The sequence below is a fragment of the Malus domestica genome, chromosome 01 (assembly GCF_042453785.1).
Source record: "Malus domestica chromosome 01, GDT2T_hap1".
In the NCBI taxonomy this organism is placed as follows: domain Eukaryota; kingdom Viridiplantae; phylum Streptophyta; class Magnoliopsida; order Rosales; family Rosaceae; genus Malus; species Malus domestica.
Window position 1 is genome coordinate 27,295,727 of NC_091661.1, and position 23,146 is coordinate 27,318,872.

The following is a 23,146-nucleotide window of genomic DNA, read 5'->3' on the forward strand; positions in this document are numbered from 1 at the left end:
AGTCTCGCTTAATTTTAACAATGGATCGAGAGAGAGGATACGAACTCGGGGCCTCCTCTAACGATTTCAATCTTAACTTTTACGATTATTGCTGTCGACGCCACTTTTGTATTCTCATACGATCATTTTGTCATGATCATAAACCATTCCAACTAACCGAAATTTCAAAATTGCAATGTTTATTAATAAACTAGGCATTAAAAGGTTCACGACTTCAATTAATGTCTAGGTTGTTTTGTGAAAGTCAAGTAAACACCTTCAAATTCATGTCTTCATAACTTTTTCCCCTTCCTAGTGTAATTTCTATGCTAAATTCTTTTAGGTATAGTAGCTCTTATGTTAGACTAACTTCTTGTGTTGGGTTAAAATTCAAAATTTAAATTTTAAACTCGCCTAAATCTTCTTCAATCATTGGGCTAAAAAAAATTGTGGGTTAACACTTATATTTATGCTAAATTTAATCCAGAAAATAAGCCAAAATTAGTGGTTGGGACCTAATACTAAGACCCAGTTGATGATGATGTTGGCCACTTACAGAAGAATGAGGATTATCTTCCTTCCTAATCTATCTCTCATTCATTTTCTTCCTCTCCTACTTGAACAGTTACGATTAATCCATATTAACATCTTATATTGATTTTAAACAAAATATAAGAGGAGAAGAGAAAAAAATTATGGAAATAGGAGACGAGGGAATTTTACTCTCTCGCGGAAAGCCAAATGACTTTAGTACGCCAATAGTGACCTAAAGCAAAACGAAAAATAAGAAGCGAACGGCAGCCGCATGATTTTCTTTCAATCGTAAACGTTCATCATCAGCCCGTAAAAGTCCGAATCCAACCAGCCAATCAAAGACAAGCGGATAAACACATAAAAACCCCAATATACCCCTACAAATTCCCTAAAATTTCAAATTTGAGCCGCATTCTTCCTCAACCCCAAGCGGCCAAGCCGCACCGCCCGATCCCAAATATATAATATCCCCAAAACCAAAAACCTCAAAAAACCAGACACACGCACACAGACCTCTCCGAATCGCACTCAATCCGACAGCCACGGAGAGAGAGTGCTATGGAGGAGCAACAGGAGCACGAGGTTTACGGCGCCGAGATCCCCAACGACGACGGCGAAGACGTCGACATGTCGTCCAGGGCCGACGGGGTCGATGACGACCAAGACTACAACGACGACCCTAACTCCAAGGTACTCCCTCAATCAATTTAGCCTCGTAAATCTGGTGCCTTAGCTTTTTGTTTGACCCGGTTGGGCTGATTCGGGTCGGGTTCTGGTTTCAATGTGGTGTAGGAGCTGGAGGACATGAAGAAGCGGCTGAAGGAGATAGAGGAGGAGGCTGGTGCTCTCCGCGACATGCAGGCCAAGGTCGAGAAGGAGATGGGCGCTGTTCAAGGTATCGGATTTTACTTTTCTGTTTTGTAATTTTATTTCTTTTGGGTGTTTTGGGGATGATTTCTTGAGCTAGGGTTAGGCTGCATTGGGTTTTTTGGTGGGTTTGAATTGGAACTTAATGATGACTGTGTAGGTAATGCTAGGTCAAAATCCGCTATGTTGTCCCTTTGTGATTGTGTTTGGGGAATGCTGATTCACAAAAGCTTAAAATAATGGAAAGATTTGATTTTTTTTCGAATCATGATGCGTCTAACTGGTCCATGTTCTTAGTTGTCGTCGATTGAATGGATACGGTACCCGAGTTGGAATTTTATTGATTATTCTGGGTACATTCACGCGTGCTGAGACCAATGTTGTTAGTTGTCGCTGGTTTAATGGATAGAGTGCTTGAATTAGAAGGTGTTTGGTTTTGTACAATTGGATTTTGGTACTTTTGTTCTGGGTACATGCACGAGTGCTGTCTTTAATGGTTCACTGTCCTTTTATGTAAACTAGATTGGCCCTGCTGCGTAACTATAACTAACTGAACTCTGTTAGTTTCCATCTGCACAGTATGCTAGTGTTGTCTAATTGTACGTCCTTGGTCTTTCTCTGTTGGTCAGCCCATCTAGGGCGCTGTTGAGGTATACATACATTTGTTGGTTCTCAAAAGAATCTTTCTGTCTCACAGTAGGCTAACATGATGTGTATAAGTAGTATTTCTGAACTGTTCATGTTTGTAATTGATGAAACATGATATCCTCTGTCAAATTTTACTCTAGTAATGCTTCAAGTAAAGATATCTATCAGTAGCTAATACTTTTTGTTTTATATGTTTTGATTGTGAATGAAGATTCCTCAAGTGGTTCTGCGTCTCAGGCTGAGAAGGAGGAGGTGGATTCTAGATCCATCTATGTTGGTAATGTGAGGCTCAACAACCCTTTCCCTTTTTCATTTTAATTTCGACCTTTTTATATAATGGATATGTGTTTTCATGCTCTGCTCTCTTTATCTCTATCTATTTTCATATGTCAAATTTATTTTGGAGGGATCAAATCTTTCAGACTTTAAAGATATCGAGTTTATGATATTACTGAGTTCCTAGGAGAGATTGCACTTACTAGGTGACTTTTATGTTTATTTAGATTTTGTTTTCCTTTTTTTCCTGTAGGCTACAAATTATTGAGGTTTTTTTTTTTTTTTTTTTTTTTTTTAGTGTGTTTAAGTTCTCGTTTGAGTGGCGAACGAGCACTTTGGTGCCTATCTACAAGAATAAGGGCGACGTACAAAATTGCATGAACTATAGGGGTATTAAGCTAATGAGTCATACAATGAAGCTCTGGGAGAGAGTCATTGAGCATAGATTGAGGCAAGAGACACGGGTTTCGGACAACCAATTCGGGTTCATGCCAGGGCGCTCAACCATGGAGGCAATCTATCTCTTACGAAGATTGATGGAAAGATATAGAGATGGGAAAAAGGATTTACACATGGTCTTTATAGATTTGGAAAAAGCGTATGATAGGGTCCCAAGAGACATTCTTTGGAGGATTTTAGAGAAGAAAGGAGTACGAGTAGCATATATCCAAGCTATAAAGGATATGTATGAAGGAGCAAAGACTGCCGTAAGAACTCATGAAGGACAAACCGAAAGCTTTCCCATAACTGTAGGATTACATCAAGGCTCATCCTTAAGTCCTTACCTTTTTGCGTTGGTAATGGATGAGTTAACACGACATATTCAAGATGATATTCCTTGGTGTATGCTTTTCGCAGACGATATAGTGTTGATAGATGAAACTCAGGAAGGGGTAAATGCAAAGCTTAACCTTTAGAGAGAAGTGTTGGAATCTAAAGGTCTTCGCCTAAGCCGATCAAAGACAGAATATATGGAGTGCAAGTTCAGTGCAAATGGAGGCCAAAACGAGTTAGGGGTGAGGATCGGAGATCAAGAAATACCAAAAAGCGACCGTTTTCGTTACCTAGGATCTATCTTGCAAAAGAACGGAGAATTAGATGGAGATCTCAACCATAGAATACAAGCTGGATGGATGAAGTGGAAGAGTGCATCCGGCGTGTTGTGTGACCGCCGTATGCCATTGAAGCTCAAGGGAAAATTTTATAGGACGGCAATAAGGCCGGCGATGCTGTATGGCACAGAATGTTGGGCGGTGAAACATCAACACGTACACAAAATGGGTGTAGCGGAGATGAGGATGCTTCGTTGGATGTGTGGGCACACGAGAAAGGATAAGATTAGGAATGAGGATATCCGGGGTAAAGTAGGAGTAGCCGAAATTGAAGGAAAGATGAGAGAAAATCGGTTACGGTGGTTTGGACATGTGCAAAGAAGGCCTACTGACGCTCCGATTAGAAGATGCGACTATGGGACAGAGGTTCAGGGCCGAAGGGGTAGAGGAAGACCTAGGAAAACTTTGGAAGAGACTCTAAGAAAAGACTTAGAGTACTTGGATCTAACGAAGGACATGACACATGATCGAGCACAATGGCGTTCTAAGATTCATATAGCCGATCCCACTCAGTGACTTGGATTTTCCAAGTCTCCAACCGAGAAGTTTTCCTCACTCGGGAAATTAAGGGAACACTACCCCAACCTACATGCTCCACTCAGAAAGCTTCAACATACAAGCTTCAACAAAAGAAAATTCAAAGAACTTAGCGAAGAAGGCTTTGGTGTATTTAACACAATACGTTGAAATGAAGGAAAGCTTATTTATTGATATCCCCGATCAGCTACAAATATGTACATATACATGAGTCAAAATAAACACACAAGACGGAGCCTTCACAAAGGTTGCTTAGGAGAAGTCTCAACAGTCGGTAGAGCCCCAGAAAGAGAAGGCACCGGAGGGGGATCATTTGGAGCCTCAGTACTGGACAGAACCCTAGAAGGAGGAGGCATCAGAGGTTGATCATTCGGAGCTTCATTACGCGGTACAGCCCCAGAAGACGAAGGCAATAAATGCCTTTGGAACAAACCCACAAATCTCTGATGATCAAGTAAAACCTGACCATCAGTTTCCTTCATCTGGTCAAGCTTCCTCTTCATGTTTGTAGCATAGTCATGTGCGAGCCGGTGCAACTGTTTATTCTCATGCTTGAGCCCTCTAATCTCCTGTTTGAGACTCATCACTTCAGCCGCCAAGGATTCAACTTGGCGGGTTCGAGCAAATAGGCGTTGGGCCATATTAGACACAGAACCTGCACACTGAACACTGAGAGCCAGCGAATCCTTAACAGCTAACTCATCAGACCGTTTGGAAAGTAGTCTGTTATCTTTGGGAGTGAGAAGGTTCCTGGCCACCACCGCAGCGGTCATATCATTCTTCATCACGGAATCCCCAACGGTAAGAGGACCAGTAGGGGAGACGAAGGATGGGCGCCATATGTTGTCTGGAGAAGGCGGGGCTGCCTCTTCAACAAGGTTCAAGTCAAAACGACGGTCGGAGGGGCCAGACATTTTCAAAGGTGTTGAAGAGAGAAGAGGTCGGACAAATCAAGATCTTAGAAGTGCAAGAATGAAGCTTCTACTGGTGGAGATTCAAGTGTGCTTTGGAACTTAATGCCAGCCTCTATAAAAATCTGCACTCGACGGAGCTTCAGAAATCGAAGAGGCGCCTGCTCAGAAATCGAAGAGGCGTTTGCTTTCTCAAAAGCTGGGCTGCTTAGAGATCACGAGGGTTGATCTCAGAAATCGAAGAGGCGTTTGCTTTCTCAAAAGTTGGGCTGCTCAAAGACCACGAAGGCCGATCTCAGAAATCGAAGAGGCGCTCGCTTTCTCAAAAGCTGGGCTCCCCAGAGACCACGAGGGCCGATCTCAGAAATCGAAGAGGCACCTACTTTTCCAGCCTTGTCAGCACCCGTCACACGCACACTCAGCTTTGCAGAAATTATGGGCATTCTGTCGAAGACTTCTGGGGAAGTAGAAAACACATGAATCTTACTGTTCAATCACCCACTTCCCACATGCAACAATAGCTCATGGGTACCACAGATAACTTTGCCAAAGTTCTCTGCCAAAGTTGAGCACGTGAAGCTTGCAGCTCCTACTACATCGCTCTGACCAAGAAGGGTAAAAGAATAGCAAAGAAACAGCACTAACAAAGTTTAGACCCATAAATTTTGAAGGTCTAGCTACCATATTATTACCCACAAGGGTAAAGGAACAGTACCACTGCTGGATAATTGGAAAGTCCCTGTGTGTCAACCTCTGTGCTTCGTGGCAAGGTAGACTAGCAAACATGCCCAACCTTTACTCACATTCGAGAAAACACTCCCAATAAGATTGCTTGCTCCAAAATCGAAGAGGCACCGTCCTCCGAATCTCGAGAGCCAGACTCCCAACATGACTACTTTCTTAAAAATCGAAGAGAGGGTAAAGGAACAGTACCATTGCTGGATAATTGGAAAGTCCCTGTGTGTCAACCTCTGTGCTTCGTGGCAAGGTAGACTAGCAAACATGCCCAACCTTTACTCACATTCGAGAAAACACTCCCAACAAGATTGCTTGCTCCAAAATCGAAGAGGCACCGCCCTCCGAATCTCGAGAGCCAGACTCCCAACGTGATTACTTTCTCAAAAATCGAAGAGACACTGCTCCCCGAATCTTCGAGAGCCAGACCCCTAGCATGATTGCTTTCTCAAAAATCGATGAGGCATCGTTCTCCGAATCAATCGAAGAGGCGCTCGCTTTCTCAAAAGCTGGGCTGCTCAGAGACCACGAGGGCTGATCTCAGAAATCGAAGAGGCACCTACTTTTCTAGCCTTGTCAGCACCTGTCACACGCACACTCAGCTTTGCAGAAATTATGGGCATTTTGTCGAAGACTTCTGGTGAAGTAGAAAGCACATGAATCTTACTGTTCAATCACCCACTTCCCACACGCAACCATAGCTCATGGGTACCACAGATAACTTTGCCAAAGTTCTCTGCCAAAGTTGAGCACGTGAAGCTTGTAGCTCCCACTACATCGCTCTGACCAAGAAAGGTAAAAGAATAGCAAAGAAACAGCACTAACAAAGTTTAGACACATAAATTTTGAAGGTCTAGCTATCATATTATTACCCACAAGGGTAAAGGAACAGTACCACTGCTGGATAATTGGAAAGTCCCTGTGTGTCAACCTCTGTGCTTCGTGGCAAGGTAGACTAGCAAACATGCCCAACCTTTACTCACTTTCAAGAAAACACTCCCAACAAGATTGCTTGCTCCAAAATCGAAGAGGCACCGTCCTCCGAATCTCGAGAGCCAGACTCCCAACATGACTACTCTCTCAAAAGCGAAGAGAGGGTAAAGGAACAGTACCATTGCTGGATAATTGGAAAGTCCCTGTGTGTCAACCTTTGTGCTTCGTGGCAAGGTAGACTAGCAAACATGCCCAACCTTTACTCACATTCGAGACAACACTCCCAACAGGATTGCTTGCTCCAAAATCGAAGAGGCACCGCCCTCCGAATCTCGAGAGCCAGACTCCCAACATGATTACTTCCTAAAAAATCGAAGAGACACTGCTCTACGAATCTCGAGAGCCAGACCCCCAGCATGATTGCTTTCTCAAAAATCGAAGAGGCATCGTTCTCCGAATCTCGAGAGCCAGATACCACAGACCACTTTTTCAAAGTGCTCTGACAGAGTTAAAACATGTGAAACTGGCAGCTCCCACTACCGTGCTATGACCAAGCAGGGTAAAGGAATAGCATTACTACTTGTTGTTAGGGAGACTCCTATATATGTCGACCTCCATCCCCAATGGACAGGCAGACCTGCAAAAATGCTCAACCCTTCATCATATCTGAGAGGGCACTCCCAACGAAGCCTTTCGAAATATTCAGCTTTCTTTCCCCCCGATAATACCTCTGCAAACAAGCTATACTAGAGCAAGAATATCTCATATAATCAGGGTTAAAAGCAAGAGTATCCCATATCATGCTTTTTCCCTGTCTTTTCCTTTGGCCTTGTTTTTACCTGCAAGACAAGGAGAAAGAGAGCAATCAGTCAGCACTTGGAACCAAGCTTCCAGCCAGGAACTGACTGCCTGGAACCCCTTACCTGATTACTTACCTGGCATTGCTCTCGAGTACTCATCTTCAACATCTTATGTTTCCAGGGACGATTCCGCATCTGCTTGAGGAACAGATAGGGCAAGTGCGAAGGATACAAGGAAGCATGTGGAGACAAGCGTAACAGCACACGTGCCGATACATCCATTACTCTGTCAAAAGCAAAAGTATCCCATATCAGCAGGGTGGAACGTACTCTAGATTTGATGGACTTGTTTTGACCCTCAAATTCTTCAGTCGGCCTTATACTCTGGAGGAAACCAGAAAACCCTCCAGCTCAGTTCAAGAATAAGCCTGTGGAAAGTTACTTCTTCAAAAGCAAAAGTATCTCATATCATCTCTTCTCATTTTTCTTCTCTTTATCCTTCATGCTGCTGCAAGATGGGGAGAAGGTGAACAATCAGTCGGAGCTCTGATTGCTTACCTTGTCTGTCACCTCTTTCAGCAGACCCCCTAGCTCGGCGACTGGGGGGACTCCTACTACATGGTTTGTATCGCGCTTGACCAAGCTTGAGACTACAAGTAAGCTTCAAGTGAAATTGATACATTACCTTGTGCATCTCCACCAGTTAAAGATACCACCCCTGGATGGAGGAAGAGTACTTCCAGAGAAGATGCCACATCTACCTATGAGACAGATAAGGCAAGTCAAGACGACACCACACTCCGATACTTAGAAGTTTCGTGATTACGAGATCATTCTCCCACAATATTTCCTAATGTCATTTGTACTAAATCATTCACTTGTACTCACTAAAGGAGAGCTTGAACCTATGTACTTGTGTAAACCCTTCACAATTAATGAGAACTCTTCTATTCCGTGGACGTAGCCAATCTGGGTGAACCACGTACATCTTGTGTTTGCTTTCCTATCTCTATCCATTTATATACTTATCCACACTAATGACCGGAGCAATCTAGCGAAGATCACAAAAAGCGACCGTTTTCACTACCTAGGATCTATCTTGCAAGAGAACGGAGAATTAGATGGAGATCTCAACCATAGAATACGAGCTGGATGGATGAAGTGTAAGAGTGCATCCGGCGTGTTGTGTGACCGTCGTAGGCCACTGAAGCTCAAGGGAAAATTTTATAGGACGGCAATAAGGCCAGCGATGTTGTATGGCACAAAATGTTGGGCGGTGAAGCATCAACACGTACACAAAATGGGTGTAGCGGAGATGAGGATGCTTCGTGGGATGTGTGGGCACACGAGAAAGGATAAGATTGAGAATGAGGATATCCGAGGTAAAGTAGGAGTAGCCGAAATTGTAGGAAAGATGAGAGAAAATTGGCTCCGATGATTTGGACATGTGCAAAGAAGGCCGACTGACGCTCCGGTTCGAAGATGTGACTACGGGACAGAGGTTCAGGGCCAAAAGGGTAGAGGAAGACCTAGGAAAACTTTGGAAGAGACTCTAAGAAAAGACTGAGTACTTGGATCTAACGGAGGACATGACACAAAACCGAGCGCAATGGCGTTCTAGGATTCATATAGCCGACCCCACTTAGTGGGAAAATGCTTTGTTGTTGTTGTTGTTGTTGTAAGTTCTCGTTTGAGATTTGAATCAAGTAGCCACCTGCTGTCCACAGCCATGCTAATCTTGAAAGAATAGCTAGTTTGGATAATTTCTGGTTTAGATATAGTTGGGTCAGTTGACTTGAACTGTAACAAAGATATAGTTGGATCAGTTGACTTAAACTGTAACAAATACTTAGTATTAGTTAATGTATAGTTCAATGTACTTTATAAGAGGTCGCACTTGGTGCGATGGCAAGTGCCTTCGCCCATGAGCGGTAGGTCTCGGGTTCGAGACTTGGGAGCAGCCTCTCCATAAATGGGGGTAAGGCTAGCCGACATTCACCTCTCCCAGACCCTGCGTAAAGCGGGAGCCTTGTGCACTGGGTACGACCTTTTTATAGTTCAATGTACTTTATAAGCTGCAGTCTCAAGTTTTAGTATGCTTTCCCAAGTCTTTGACTAAGTTCATCTGCACTAGGGAAGAATTTCTTTTAAATTGTTACCATGTGATATTTGCGGTGATCTTTGGAAGCATTATGGCCAAGAGTGAGAACCTATTGTTTAACTTCACCTTCAGGTTGATTATGCATGTACTCCTGAGGAAGTCCAGCAGCATTTTCAGTCTTGTGGAACCGTTAACAGAGTTACAATTTTGACCGACAAGTTTGGTCAACCAAAAGGATTTGCTTATGTTGAGTTTGTTGAAGTTGAGGCTGTTCAGAATGCTCTCCTGTTAAATGAATCAGAATTGCATGGCCGTCAATTGAAGGTACTTGATTTTTTTTCTTTCTTATTTTATGTATAGGTCTCTATACTTATTTGAATATTGATTTTTTAGTCAATCAATTGGGTAACAGTGACTGGTTTTGGTATATTAACAGGTCTCTGCTAAGCGTACAAACGTTCCTGGACTGAAACAGTATCGAGGAAGGCGCCCCAGCCCATTTTCTCGATCTCGGAGGCCTTTCATGCCTGCTGCACCCTTCTATCCTGCGTTTGGTTATGGGTAAGCACAATGATCTCCTTTTCTACTTTGTTGTTTTTTAAGGAAGTCAAAAGAGGCATGGAAGTTTGGAAAATAATATGTTGTCTCCAGCAAAAGGCCAGCCTATATTTATTGTGCTTAAACCGATATTATGTTGTCTTTTGGAAAATAATATGTTGTCTCTAGCAAAAGGGAAAAAGGTGAAAATGCTTAAACCGCCAAAACTGGAAACTAAAACGACCTTAAAGGACTAGGCCATTTCTCATAGGCTACAATGTTCTCCTGTATCAAGTTGTCAATATTGCAGCTTGATTAACTTTATTGAAATTCTGTTGAAGTTACTTCGTTAGTTGCATTGCTCGAAAGTTGTAGCCTTGTTTTTGTTTGTCTCACTCACTTTAAGAAACTTTGCATGAGCTCTTCATATTGTGACATGCCATTGACCTGATTTTTCTTTTGTTCAGGAGGTTTCCGAGGTTCAGGCGGCCCATGCGATACCGACCATTCTAATGATGAATCACATCCCCAGGTGGCCACATTGTGCGGAAGGCCATGTATGTTTGATTATGGTCCTATACCATACCAATGACAAATTTAGATTGCTAGGTGGCTGCACTGTGTGAGGGCCATTTATGTTTTATTACGGGCATATCTATAGTTTTGGGAACTGGAGAAAAGAAGTTGAACAAACCATTTGCATGGCAAAGGCCGACTTGATTCTTTCTCGAATTTGTAGTGCACAAAAAGGGTTTAGTTTATGTGTGGAGGGGGATGAGAGAAGGCAGATGTGCAAATGCTGTATCAGAGATGATTCCTTTTTACAGATTTATGTGCTTAGATTTGTAGTTTTAAGACCATTGTCGATGTTTCATAACATTGAAGGATCCCCTATGCCAAAGAATTGTTATTGCATTCGATTTTATGATTCAAGTAGTGAAATATAACTGTATGAATCGTCTGTATTTGTCGACACCACTTATAAGTTATCTGAATGGAGCTAGTGAAATCGGACAGTCTTATATGTCCGATCGCGTGAAGTGAACCTGTTTGTTGTCAGATTGTTGGTTTGATTTGATTTCCAAGAGGTTAAATCACTTTTTAGGCATCCTGATTCCTAAGAAATATATTCAGCTAAAGGGTTTTTTTTTAGTAGGAAATATGGTTGCTGATATTAGCAATGGATTGAGATCGCCTATCAAGAGGAATTTCCGCTAGCGGGACTTGAACCTATTCCTTGGTCTAGCAAAGAGAACAATGGATTGAGTCTTCCTTGGATAGTTAAACTTGGTATGGTTGCAAGATTTTTCTATAAAATGAAAACATTTACCATAGAAAAAAATTCTTAAATTAGTCGTAGCTCGGACATGGGACATGGTAGTACAATTTTGCTATGAGTTTATATCTAAACAATTATGACTTTAATTGCGGGCAAATAACAAATTTTTGTTTACAAGCCTTTGCGTGCGGGTGAATCTCTTAATTAATTAAATTATAAGTCTCGTGCTGGTTCAAAGTTGGAGAGGGGGGTTCAAACTCTTGCATGGCTCCTCTCACGTCACGTCTGCATGTTCGAAAGGAGTGTGGATAAAAACAAAACAATATCAGTTGGGATCTCAAATTTGAAGAATTGTTTAATTTGTTTTGATGAAATTGTAATTCTACTCAATGTCAACAATGTGAGCTCAGAAGTGGACACTGATGAACACAAATAAAAAATATGTGAGCTCAGAAGTGGACAAATAATGAACACAAATAAAAGGGTTTTTATTTTAGGGTAAACTGCCAATTTTCCTGTTGAATTTTCACTTAACTTTTGATTTACCCTAAACTTTTTAATTGGAAAATCACGGACTTGAACTATTTTTTTTTTACTGATTTTTCCCTTACAGTTAGTTTTACATAGATTTCACCCAATTAACGTTAACTCTTATCACGTGCACACTATGTGACTCTCCTTTGAGGACAAAAACATCACTTCGCTAGACCTTTTGACACATAAGCTATAGAATCACACAGATTTGCACACATCAACATTTTAGAAATCTAGGGTCTTTAAAGGCAACTGAATTTGGATGGAATGAATGAAAAACTAACAGCATAGGGGAAATCGGCTAAAAAAATAGTTTAAGTCCTTAATTTTCCAATTGAAAAGTTTAGGGGGAATTCGAAAACTAAGTGAAATTTCAAGGGAGAAATCAGTAATTTACTCTTTATTTTACAAGATAATGTGACTCTTTTTGGTTCCATTAACAAAAGAGTAATGATATTCATACCACGTTTTTGTACGATATTTTCATACCACTTTAGGTGGCATTTGATGTGGACAGCCATATCATTTGAATTAATCAGATTTTTTAAATTTAGTTCATTATTTAATAAATTAATAATTAAGAAAAACTAGTTAATTACATGATGATTGTGGTATACGAGAAGTCTTTCTCTTTTTTTTCCTTGGGTTTTGCAAAATTTTCAAATGATGTGACTGTCCACGTCAGATGCCATTTAAGATGGTATAAAAATGTGGTATAAAAACATGGTATGAATAACATTACTGTTAATAAAATCAGAACTCTGTCAATCCGTCTTCTCTTGACCTCCAACAGATTAACTAGAGCTCATCGATGGAACAAAGAAATCACGACAAAGGAATACCGTCCCTCGACGATCCTATGTCGTCACCTGAAATTGACACAGGGGAATATACGATGTAACCCTTTGTCGTCCCCCGAAATTTCAGATGAAAAAACCATTTGGTAAGACTTACTTGACAACAACAAGAAGAAGAAGAAGGAGGAGGGAATTAATGAGTACGACTGAGCGCTCTGCACAAAGCAGTGCAATGGAGGACTCAACTTTGGTTAACTCTAGACGGCTCCCACTGTTAGTACATTTTCTTTGCTTTACTTTTGCCCGTTTGCTCGTTTTCCGTACTTCGCCATGCAGCATGTATGCATGTATGTTGTGATTTTGTTCTCATATTTCTGGATAGTTATTTGGAAAGCTCTTTTTTCCCCTTTTCATATTTTGTTCTTTCAAAATCAGCTGGGAAAAAAGATCTGCCTTCTGTTTAGAACCCGTTGTCTCGACGCAAAATAATCCTAAAATCTTGGATTGTGGGGGTGTTGTGGAGGAATTATAGAGTGAAAAAAAATAGTATCGCAGGGTCGACGACGCCGCCTACACTGAGGGAAACGACATCGCAGCCGTCGGCGACGGCGGCGAGGATGTCGAGTTCGTAGCAGTCGGCGCTCCAGCAGACATTGTACGCGGCGAGCCAGAGTCCCTTGGCATACCCGAGAGTAGACGTGTGAGTCCCGTGACGGTCGGAGTCTCTAGGCAAGGACGGATACACATAGGGACCTGGGAGGTCACATGACCCGGCGGTGATCCTAAATCGCTGCTAGAAATTTTCCGAGGATCCCTCGTACTCAAGCATGAGGTCTGTGCAGGTTGTAGGTTGCAGGTTGCAGTGGCTGTCTTCTTCTCGGAGAAGATGACCGCGCACGGAGAAGAAAGAAAATAGGGACCCTTCTAGCCTCTCTCCTCCTTGCTTCTGCCATGGTCTCATCCATTGATGCCATCCACTTCTCCTCCAACCTTTCTCTGTCGTCTGGCGGGGCAGTACATAAGCCCAAATTTCCCCAAATTATTTCAACCACCTTAGTAATTTTTCTTATGGATGAAATTTCCTACATAAGGTTAGTAAGATGGATATGATCTATCATGGGTTGGTGAAATTTGGGGATGGAGCTGCCATGGCTTCGGGAGAATGGGGAGGGAGGTGGTTGGTGGAGGTATGGCAGCTGTGTTCTTAGTGAGAGAGAAAGTGGATGTTTGGAAACTAGTAAAAGAGAAAAATGATGTGTTTGGTTAGAAAGATAGTAGGAGTTTCCGAGTTTGGGAGAGTTTTATTTGACCGGTGTTTTAAATTTAGTAGCAGTCGGCGCCCCAGCAGACATTGTACGCGGCGAGCCAGAGTCCCTTGGCATACCCGAGAGTAGACGTGTGAGTCCCGTGACGGTCGGAGTCTCTAGGGGAGCGGTACTCTGTGTGGTCTCATTCATCTTGCAGTTAGTGGATTCGAAGCCGGTGGAGAAGAAACGCGCGCCGATGAGCTTGCGGTTACACAGGTTGGCCGGAAAGTCCTTCCTGGCAACCCAGCTGCCATTCCATTTGGTGGGAATAATCCATGTCGCTAATTAGTAGTCCAAATTAATGGTTATTTATAATTGTATTTACCATATGCACAAATCGTTGAGGTTTTGGGGAAGAGATAGAGAGGGGCGGCAGCCTCATAGCAGGGGTGAAGCTATGGGGGCTAACTGCTAAGGACGGGGAATCATCGGGGAGGGAGATGGGAGGTGGTCATGGGGTATTTTTCTTTCTTCAAGTTTTTTTATTTTATTTATTTATTTATTTTTTTTAATTTATTCCAGCAGTATAACAATGAAATATTTGCCAAATTTTGGGTGGAATTACCATGTGCTGATGTCATAGTATTGTACGACCTAATAATTTTTTGGTTTTGTAACATTTTAACTTGATTAGATAAGCCATTGTGAAATTCAATTAGTACATGTTTGATAATTGTTTCACTTTTAACATTTGTGTGCATTAAATATAAGAGAAATGTAATATGTACGTACATATATGGAAGAAATGACGAATGAAGAAGAGTGAAGAAACAATTAATAGTATGCATATCAAACGGGGTCTTAGATAAGCTCATGTTCTTTAGTTGGCTAGCAAATGTGCTTGCGTTGTGGGCATATATCCTCTATGTAAATTTCACATCCATTATGTATACCATTCACAGCAGCAGCACTAGGGTGGAGGGTGGTCAGTACAATTCTCTACGGCCAGAACACAAATGTATATTCTTTCTCCTTACCATGCTAGGAGTCCTCCTCCAGGTGAAGCATGCGACCGGAGATATGCCGTCTCCATTTGTTACAGACCACAACGCTATTGTGATGTTGATTGCTGATTTATTCACTTACGCGGGGTCATTGGCGACTGTCAATATATTCCAAGCTTCCAACAATACAGAGATATATGAGTTGGTGAACAACCTCAGCCTCTTGTGCGGAACTCTTGCATTGATTCTAATGATGCTCATCCTCATTCCAAATTTTGGTTGGTTTACTCTCGCATGTTGGGTCATATATTTTGTGATAATTGTGACCAAGTCCTACCAAACCCTAAAAAGACTAGGTAATGCAGCTGTTCGTTATGCCCGTCATAAAATGAAGGCAGGTGTTCGTCATGTCTGTAACAAAATGAAGGCAGGTGTTCGTTATGTCTGTGACAGAATGAAGGCAGCAATTCGTTATGTCCGTGACAAAATGAAGGAGCTGATGATCATATCAAAGGGCACCGAAGAACCCCAAAACCAGAACGGGATGCTTTAGTTATATGGTGATTGTATTACGTAAATGCATTAGTCTCATGAATTTCTAGGCATATGCCTTTTGGTAAGGTGGAAATAATTATTTCGTTTCCTTTTGATTAAATTAGCAAAAAAATCCTTACCAAGTACCAACCGTGTAAAAACAAAACAAAACACTTGAAAGCTCAGTCGAGAAAAAGCCGTGCCAACATATCATCTGGAACTGTTCTCACAACTTTGATAGAGAATGGCAGAAAGACTACGAAACTGAAACGTCATTCCCAGATCAAGCCTCCATCTCCTGCCACATCAAAACTCCTATATTATTCAATTCTTTTCCTTTGCTTCCATGGCAGGAGAGAAGGATTCGATAGTCCAAAGGAGGGAATATTGGGCTTGTCAGGTTTCGAAAAAGGCAAGCTTTTTTGAAAGTTACAGGTCGGAAGATGTTGATATCATCGAAAAATCCGCTATTTTAATGACGATGAAGAAGATGAAGAAGACGGAGAAAATGAGAAGATAATAGGGGAAAAAGGCCGAAGAAAATGAGGGAGAAGAGAGATTTCATATAAAAAAAAAATCCTCGCCGGATCCTTTTTGTGAGGATTGGAATCCTTAAATCACATCCATTCATCATATATCGTGCGGTTAAAAATTATTATAAATTTTTTTTATTTAAAATTGAATATAAACAGTACCTGACAAAAACTGACAGCACAATATACGATAAACAGATATGATTAGAGGATTCCAGAGATCCTCATAAAGAGGATCCGGCGAGGATCCTCTCTCAAAAAAGATTACTATATTAAGTACAACATTATATCAAAATGTAAATATTAACAATAACGGTAAGAAAAGATAACACAATGTTTTCTAATCGAGAAACTAAATCCAACATGGCATAACATCTCGAATAATACTTGGGTACTCACCAGAGAGTACCCAAGTTACTGACCATATTATGTGACCCAATAAAATTATAACACTTGTTCATTTTTGGACAATACTTGGATCCTCACTGGAGAGGACCCAATATCCTGACCTTGTTAGGTGGAGCAATCATTAAACGACACATGTCTATCTAAATTCCCTAAACACGCAACCAAACATCACTATTTTTATAGCCAAACATTCACTATTTCACTGGCCAAACAACCTTCTTCTCCCTCGTTTCCCGGCCTTCCATCTCCAGAAAACTCTCCGTTTCTTCTTCAGCAACCCACCTCACTCCGTCTCTTCTCCGGCCACTCATCCTCAATCCTCTCTTCTGCGATGACCCACCCCACTACGTGTGATCCAACCCACTCGTCAAAACTGGGTTTTGAAATTCCTTGAGATTAGAGCTCGTGAAAAATCACGAGATTGGAATTTTGAAGTTCTATGTTCAGAATTGTAGACTATGATGAGACAAAGAGAAGGAGATGCATGAGGGAAGTGGTGGAAAGGGTGGGCTACTGGCCGGCATTGAGGGCTATGGGGAGAACAGTCTGGTGAAGGTTGGTGAGGGAGAAGCAGGATGTTTGGATGCAAGAATATGAATGTTTGGCACTAGGAATAGGAATGTTTGGCAACTAGTTGTAGTTAGAGTGGGTGGGGTCTAAAATGACGCGTGTCGTTATTTGATAGGATGGTCAGTATATTACATACTCCCCATTGAGTACACAAGTTTTGTCCTTCATTTTATACTCCTCCTGACTATTGCAATCCATGCAAACCAAACCATACCAATTCTCCTCTTTATCGAAATCCAAACACCGTTTGTTTCAGGGTTTTAGGTTGAGATCGTGATGTTTGTTTCGGGGTTTGGTTCTCAGAAAAGGGAAGAAGAAGACGATGGGGTTGAGATTCTCATGTAGTACCGAAACAACCACAATATGCACCACGTCCAATTGAAAAACAAATTCTAGGCAAAAAGTGTAAAACTTGAATTACTACAATCCCTTTTGGAAAAAAGTGGGTTAACTAAAGAAAGAAAGATGGAACCAGATACATTCTTAAAAGAAAGCGCTTTTCCCGAAGAAGAGTAGCAGATTTGATAAAATTTTAATAAAAAACATTTAATAATTAATTAAAAAATATTTGAAACTGCTGTCAAATTTGGCAGCGGAGGGGGATACTTGAGAACTGCCTATTCAGTATCCAGCTCCTGCCACATCAAAACTCTCCTACGTCGACCCTACCCAGATCTCCCCTTCAACCCCTTCAAACTTCATGCCCATATCAAGCCTCCAGCTCCTGCCACATCAAAACTCCCATATTATTCAGTTCTTAAACCTTTGCTTATGGCAAGGGGACTCGAGGAATTGAACTATCGAGCGTCTAAGCGCAATATTTATATAGTCTGGGGAAATTTTTGGGAGGTACAGGTGGGTTGATGTTGATATCATCGAAAAAGACGCATCTTTTCTATTCAATTACTGAAAGCGGAGAAGAAGAAGAAGAAGACAGACGAAAAAAGACGGAAAAGTATTCAACTGAAGACGGAGAAGAATAAGAAAGACAGACGAAAAAAGACGTAAAAGTATTCAACTGAAGACGGAGAAGGAGAGGAAAGACAGACGAAAAAAGACGGAAAAGTGAGAAGATCAAGAAAAAAGGCCGGAGAAATTGAGGAAGAGGAGGGGTCTAGTAAGAGAGATTATAATTAAAAAAAAATTAGGGTTTTTTTTATTAGTACATACACTCCACGTTAAAACTTATTATTAGATGACTCATAAGAGAATTTATCAAATATAACCAAATATTAACCTTTAAATTAAAAATATCATTTTTTTTATAAAAGCGTTCAAATATATCTTAAATTTACTTAAATAGATAAAAATACCCCTCAATTTATATGTATAATTAGTTGTTAACTCAAATACTTTTTGTGCTATAATCAAGTATTGTTGACCCATGAAATTAAAGACTATTACGATGATTGATTCTGTTGGCAAATACGGCATAGAAAAATTGGCCTGATCATGTTCAGCTAGCACTAACAAAATTCATAAACACGCACAATGAAATTGTCATCTTCACTATACATATGTTCAACTTCAAACTAAATTCTATGTCCTTGTAATAGATTTACGGTCCCAGCAAAAAGGAATTCATGTATAGTGTATAGTGCAGATATCCAAAATCCAAGGATTGTCTTTTTTGTCAAATTTAAATGATTGTACGTACATCTAAAATAATAATATGATGGTCAAAACTCCGACCTGAGCTATGCAACAACGACATCCCCTTGTCGGCATTTGAGTTCTCTCCCCTCCTCTTTCAATTGACACACTCCACACAAACGGCTATAACAACATACTTACATTAAACATAAACCAGTCTAGACAAATTCATGATTTATTGAAAAAAAAAATTTCAAAGAAAAGAATTGATAAGATCATATAAGTCGACACTTCGGGTTTACTTCTTTTGTTAGGTCTCGACTTCAAAATATTTATTCACTACACCTAAACATAATAAAAGTTCTACAAAGTAGGAGAAAATTTTCATTGTGACCGGAACACGGATGGTACACCACGTGTATTTTTTATAAGTGGTGGAAAATTGTATTTTTTAAGTTATTAACTTTTGAACACACATATCATACTATTTGTATAATGACACATGGTGTACCACCTCACGTTCCGGTCACATTAAAAAATCTCTCACAAAGTAGGATGAAGTGGAACGGAATTCCTACAAGTTTTGTTTATAATGGTCATTTGAACCACATTTTGAACACTTTTGAGTTGATTTTTCTTCTCCACGTCATGTGATCCTCTTTTCTTTGCGCCTACCATTTCTTCTTCGTGTAATTGGTGGTAGGACAATTATTTCAATCACATCATCAATTACTATCCAATCAATCTGATCTCCAACTGGCCATATAGCTTTTGCATACGCAATGACTAAAGAGTTTATGGTATAATAATGGGAACACATATGATACCATGAAATTTGTCAGTGTCTACATGCAGCACAAGCATGTGAGCAAAGTAGTTGGTCAAGATCAAATTGTAGGCGCGTGCAACTCTTTTCCTCTAAATTCACAACTTCAATACGAGATCTATCGCATACATGAAATAAGAAAAAGAAAAACAATATGCAAGCAAACAAGTAATTGAATAAACAGATAGTTGCAATCACAAGGTCTAACAAAAAAACAAAAATTACTAAACTAGTGTTGCACAAATTGTTTTGTATAAAAGGTTCTTAATACGTGATGAACTGCTCCAGATGATACAAAAATCAAACTGTCGGATTAAGCAAACAAAATGCAAGAAAAATCTGTTTTAACCATGCAAACAAAATCCGGGATAATATACTGTTGATTTAACCATGTAAAAGCTGCATTAGGTCCCTTTTGTAGGTTCTTAATATACTAATTTTGTTAACTATCGTATTAAGCAACCAAAAATCTGCTTTAAACATGTTTGCCAGATTTTGTTTGCATTAAGAAGGAAGAAACTGCAGGGCCAATTCAAATAGTCTAACATTATCACTATTTAAAAACAGTGACTGTGTGTGACAATGCCGCACTGGGCTAGATAGTCATTTTGTGATTGGGGTCTGTTTGGGCCGGCCCGGCCCATACTCGTTGCTTTAGTTGTTACAAAACCGTTTGGTATGTGGGACCGGACGGGACGGAACGGGAGCCGTTCCGTCTCACGTTTGGTGCGCCTAAAAACTATGGAACGGGTTGTCCCATGGGACGAAATTTGGCTGATTTTTCGTTCCACCTCTTCTCCCTAAAACGATCCGTTCCACATCCGTGACAAATTTATAACATTTTATGACAAAATTTCTCCTTATCTTTTTCAATATTTACATCTTCCGTTCCTTACTGTTCCGTCTGGGTACGGTAACTTACAGAAGAAGCTAGAAAAAGGGGACGATTCGGGATCGCTTCCGAAATATGGGTGCTTTCCGATTAGAAGTGTTGATATTTAATGGCGTCCGGCACAGAGAGTGATGACACAGCCGATACTCCACCCCCGTAAGCAAACCCACCTTCTTCCTTTCCCCTTTCAGTTCAATTCATCACTAAAGTTTCTGCCTTTCCTTCTGATTCCTCCACTTTCTCGGCTGCCAAACACATCTTAGCTAATTTCTTAAATTTTACCCATTTGATTGCAACAGAGAGCGAACTCGTTCGATTGATTGATTTGTGCTTGTAATTTCAGGACAAACAGTATTTACAAGGACCCAGATGACGGCCGGCAGCGATTCTTGCTCGAATTGGAGTTCGTCCAGTGCCTCGCAAATCCCACCTACATTCACTGTATGTGTGTGTATATATCTCTCTTACTATTTGGATTTTTTTCCCCTTAAGTTTGTCCTTGCATTTGATTCCCTGCAGCTTGCATTTTGTATATGTAATGTAGATTTGGCTCAGAATCGTTACTTTGAGGATGAGGCTTTCATTGGGTACTTGAAACATCTTCAGTATTGGCAGCGTCCCGAGTATACGAGATTTATAATGTGAGCGGAAACCCGTCTCGTGTGATAGCTTTGTGGTCGTTTGGAGTTGGTTGAATGGTCTTACATTGTTTTCTGAGGTTTTAATTTCTGTCCCTTGACATGTTTTCTTGTAATTGTTCAGGTATCCTCATTGCCTGTTTTTTCTTGAGCAACTTCAAAATGCGAACTTTCGCGCTGCAATGGCACATCCCGGAAACAAGGTCAGTCTCTGTATGCATTTTCTCCCTTGAAATTTTAATTCTTTGGAACTGTATGTTGAAGCCAGCAGCATATTCATCTGGTTTTTCTTTTTATTTCTAGGAATTGGCACATAGGCAGCAATTCTACTTCTGGAAGAACTATAGGAACAACCGTTTAAAACATATATTACCGAGATCCCTCCCTGAACCTGTTCCTGCACTTCCACCACCTGCACCACCTCAGCATGCTGTGCCTCCCGTTCCACCTGTGCCGGCTACAACTGTTTCTGTGACAGCAACTGCTCCAGCCCCTTCTCCTATGCAGTATGCTATGCCCCCTGGGTCTGCTCCAAAAGTTGAACCGAGGAATAGTGGGGTTGATCGACGAAAGAGGAAGTATGTTAATTAAACTTTATATAGTTCATGTTAATTGTTATTCTGGAAGGACATGTTTTCTGCAATTTTTAACCAAAAGACCATACTAGATCAGTTGCCTGATTTATGCATGTGGTTATTACTATAGGAAAGACGGTTAACTTGACAATATCATACATAATAACAGCAATGGAAAATAAATCAGGCGAGGTAAGTTTTAATTTCTTGGTCTTCAGGCTTATGAGATTAACATTATGGCAATATATAGTATCCACCGCTTCTGCATTTCTCTCTTGTTTCTTTGATAGTGATTAGCTAATTCACAAAATCTTTCTGCTCTATGAAATTATTGGTTAGCGGTAGCATTCAGTGACTAGTTTATCACATTCCGCATATTCCATCTGATTATGTAATTTTCACCGCCAGCTGAAAATTGGGAGGAGAAAGGAAAAGAACCAAAGAAGTTTCTGTTTCTTCTTCTTTTCTTTCGTTTTGTCTTTTTTCTTGGGGTGGGATTGGGTGTTAAAATACCACAAGGGAGTGTGCCGATCAAGTGGCTACCAGGTGTTGTGAACATATCATATCCCTCCTAATTGTTCGTGGTTTTTTGTTATAGTCTTTGTTCCCCCTCCCACCTATACATGGCAATGATGATGTGCTCTTGTTAAACTACACCTCTCAGGGTGAGAACAGCTACTCTGCAGTTGTTCTTTGAGCGAACTAGTAAAAAATCTGAGCCATTTTGGTGAGAGTGACGTATAAGATGCTCATTTCATTGATCTCAAAGCTGTACTAGTTTAATGTTTTCAAGTAGATGGGCACCTTAATTTTTGTCTGGCCTACACGACGGGAAAATTGTGTTGTAAGGAGTTCTTTGTATCATTTTTTTTTTAGCATTTCATTTAAATTAAAGTATATTCACAACTAATCTGCACTGCATTTTAGTGCAATGGTATGTTTACCCTATTGGCTGACCATTTGAGATTATGGATGGTCTGCGATTTTCGTTATCCAGTGGCAGAATCTTGGCACTTCTAATATTTACTGTATTTTGAAATCATGGAAAGAATGGCCTTTGGCTGCGATAAGTTATCTTGTTCATTATATTTCAGGCTTTTAGTACGTGTTTTGAAAATTGTCGTTGATTGTAGGAGAATGGTCAAGAACTGAAGGTGCAGTGCGGCAGTTTCCATCTTTCAAAGACATTCTGACGATATGATGTTAGAGTCTTTGAGGGCACTTATGAGCACTTGGGAGTTTGGTTGGTGAGACCGTGACGTTATATCACAAAGCTTTGAGAAGACCTTCTGGAAGACAGTTTTGTTTATGCCCGCTACTTGTTTCGATTGAGTTGAAGATCTGTTGAGGTGCCTTGCTAAAAGCCTAACTCAGAACTGCCCTTCGATCGGGTTGTCAATCTTTACTGGTAGAGTAAAAGGTACTTTGCCTTGGATTGATCGGAATGATTTTTCTCCGAATTTGAACTCCATGATGATACGATGGCTAAGCGGTATACATCATTATTTGCCTTCAAGCATTTGATGAAGACTAATTACATGAAAATCTGATTTCATGAGTCATATTTGCTTGGGATTTGTATGTAAGTTAATAGCGTTTGCCGTTGTGCTCGAGATTTTGAGTTTGATTCCCCCTCTTTTGTGTAAAAAGATTGATGTTCTTTAGGTGCTAGCAAAGTAGACAAAGTTTCAAGAAGAGAGAAATCGAACGTTTCATGAATCTCATCGCTTGTGCCTATTTTCTTAA

The 23,146-nt window shown here is 40.7% G+C and overlaps 2 protein-coding genes across 7 annotated transcripts; both read left to right on the top strand.

Annotated features, from left to right (window-relative positions):
• The first annotated feature begins 901 nt into the window (after positions 1-901).
• Positions 902-10,890, top strand: LOC103454991 (polyadenylate-binding protein 1-like). The gene is made up of 6 exons (XM_029102748.2): positions 902-1,203; positions 1,306-1,408; positions 2,240-2,310; positions 9,566-9,757; positions 9,870-9,994; positions 10,438-10,890. Exons 1-6 carry the CDS (start codon positions 1,072-1,074, stop codon positions 10,481-10,483), a joined length of 669 nt encoding a protein of 222 aa, XP_028958581.1. The 5' UTR covers positions 902-1,071; the 3' UTR covers positions 10,484-10,890.
• Positions 10,891-20,157: 9,267 nt separating this feature from the next.
• Positions 20,158-23,119, top strand: LOC103406464 (mediator of RNA polymerase II transcription subunit 31-like). 6 transcript variants are annotated; one of them, XM_029102766.2, is made up of 7 exons: positions 20,188-20,343; positions 20,531-20,628; positions 20,707-20,828; positions 20,950-21,028; positions 21,129-21,403; positions 21,531-21,592; positions 22,534-23,119. In XM_029102766.2, exons 1-6 carry the CDS (start codon positions 20,319-20,321, stop codon positions 21,541-21,543), a joined length of 612 nt encoding a protein of 203 aa, XP_028958599.1. In that variant the 5' UTR covers positions 20,188-20,318; the 3' UTR covers positions 21,544-21,592; positions 22,534-23,119. The 6 variants fall into 6 exon arrangements, with proteins under 6 accessions (XP_028958592.1, XP_028958599.1, XP_028958604.1 ...); XM_029102771.2 differs by having other exon boundaries at positions 21,531-21,587; XM_070825868.1 differs by having other exon boundaries at positions 20,732-20,828.
• Positions 23,120-23,146: the final 27 nt, after the last annotated feature.

Excerpts from the sequence above, each read along its gene's own strand:
- LOC103454991 (XM_029102748.2), top strand. The coding sequence starts at position 1,072 with ATGGAGGAGCAACAGGAGCACGAGGTTTACGGCGCCGAGATCCCCAAC. Across the intron at positions 1,204-1,305 it reads ACGACGACCCTAACTCCAAG|GAGCTGGAGGACATGAAGAA; the intron begins GTACTCCCTCAA and ends AATGTGGTGTAG. Across the intron at positions 2,311-9,565 it reads GATCCATCTATGTTGGTAAT|GTTGATTATGCATGTACTCC; the intron begins GTGAGGCTCAAC and ends CTTCACCTTCAG.
- LOC103406464 (XM_029102756.2), top strand. The coding sequence starts at position 20,319 with ATGACACAGCCGATACTCCACCCCC. Across the intron at positions 20,829-20,949 it reads GAGTATACGAGATTTATAAT|GTATCCTCATTGCCTGTTTT; the intron begins GTGAGCGGAAAC and ends GTAATTGTTCAG. Across the intron at positions 21,029-21,128 it reads TGGCACATCCCGGAAACAAG|GAATTGGCACATAGGCAGCA; the intron begins GTCAGTCTCTGT and ends TTTTATTTCTAG.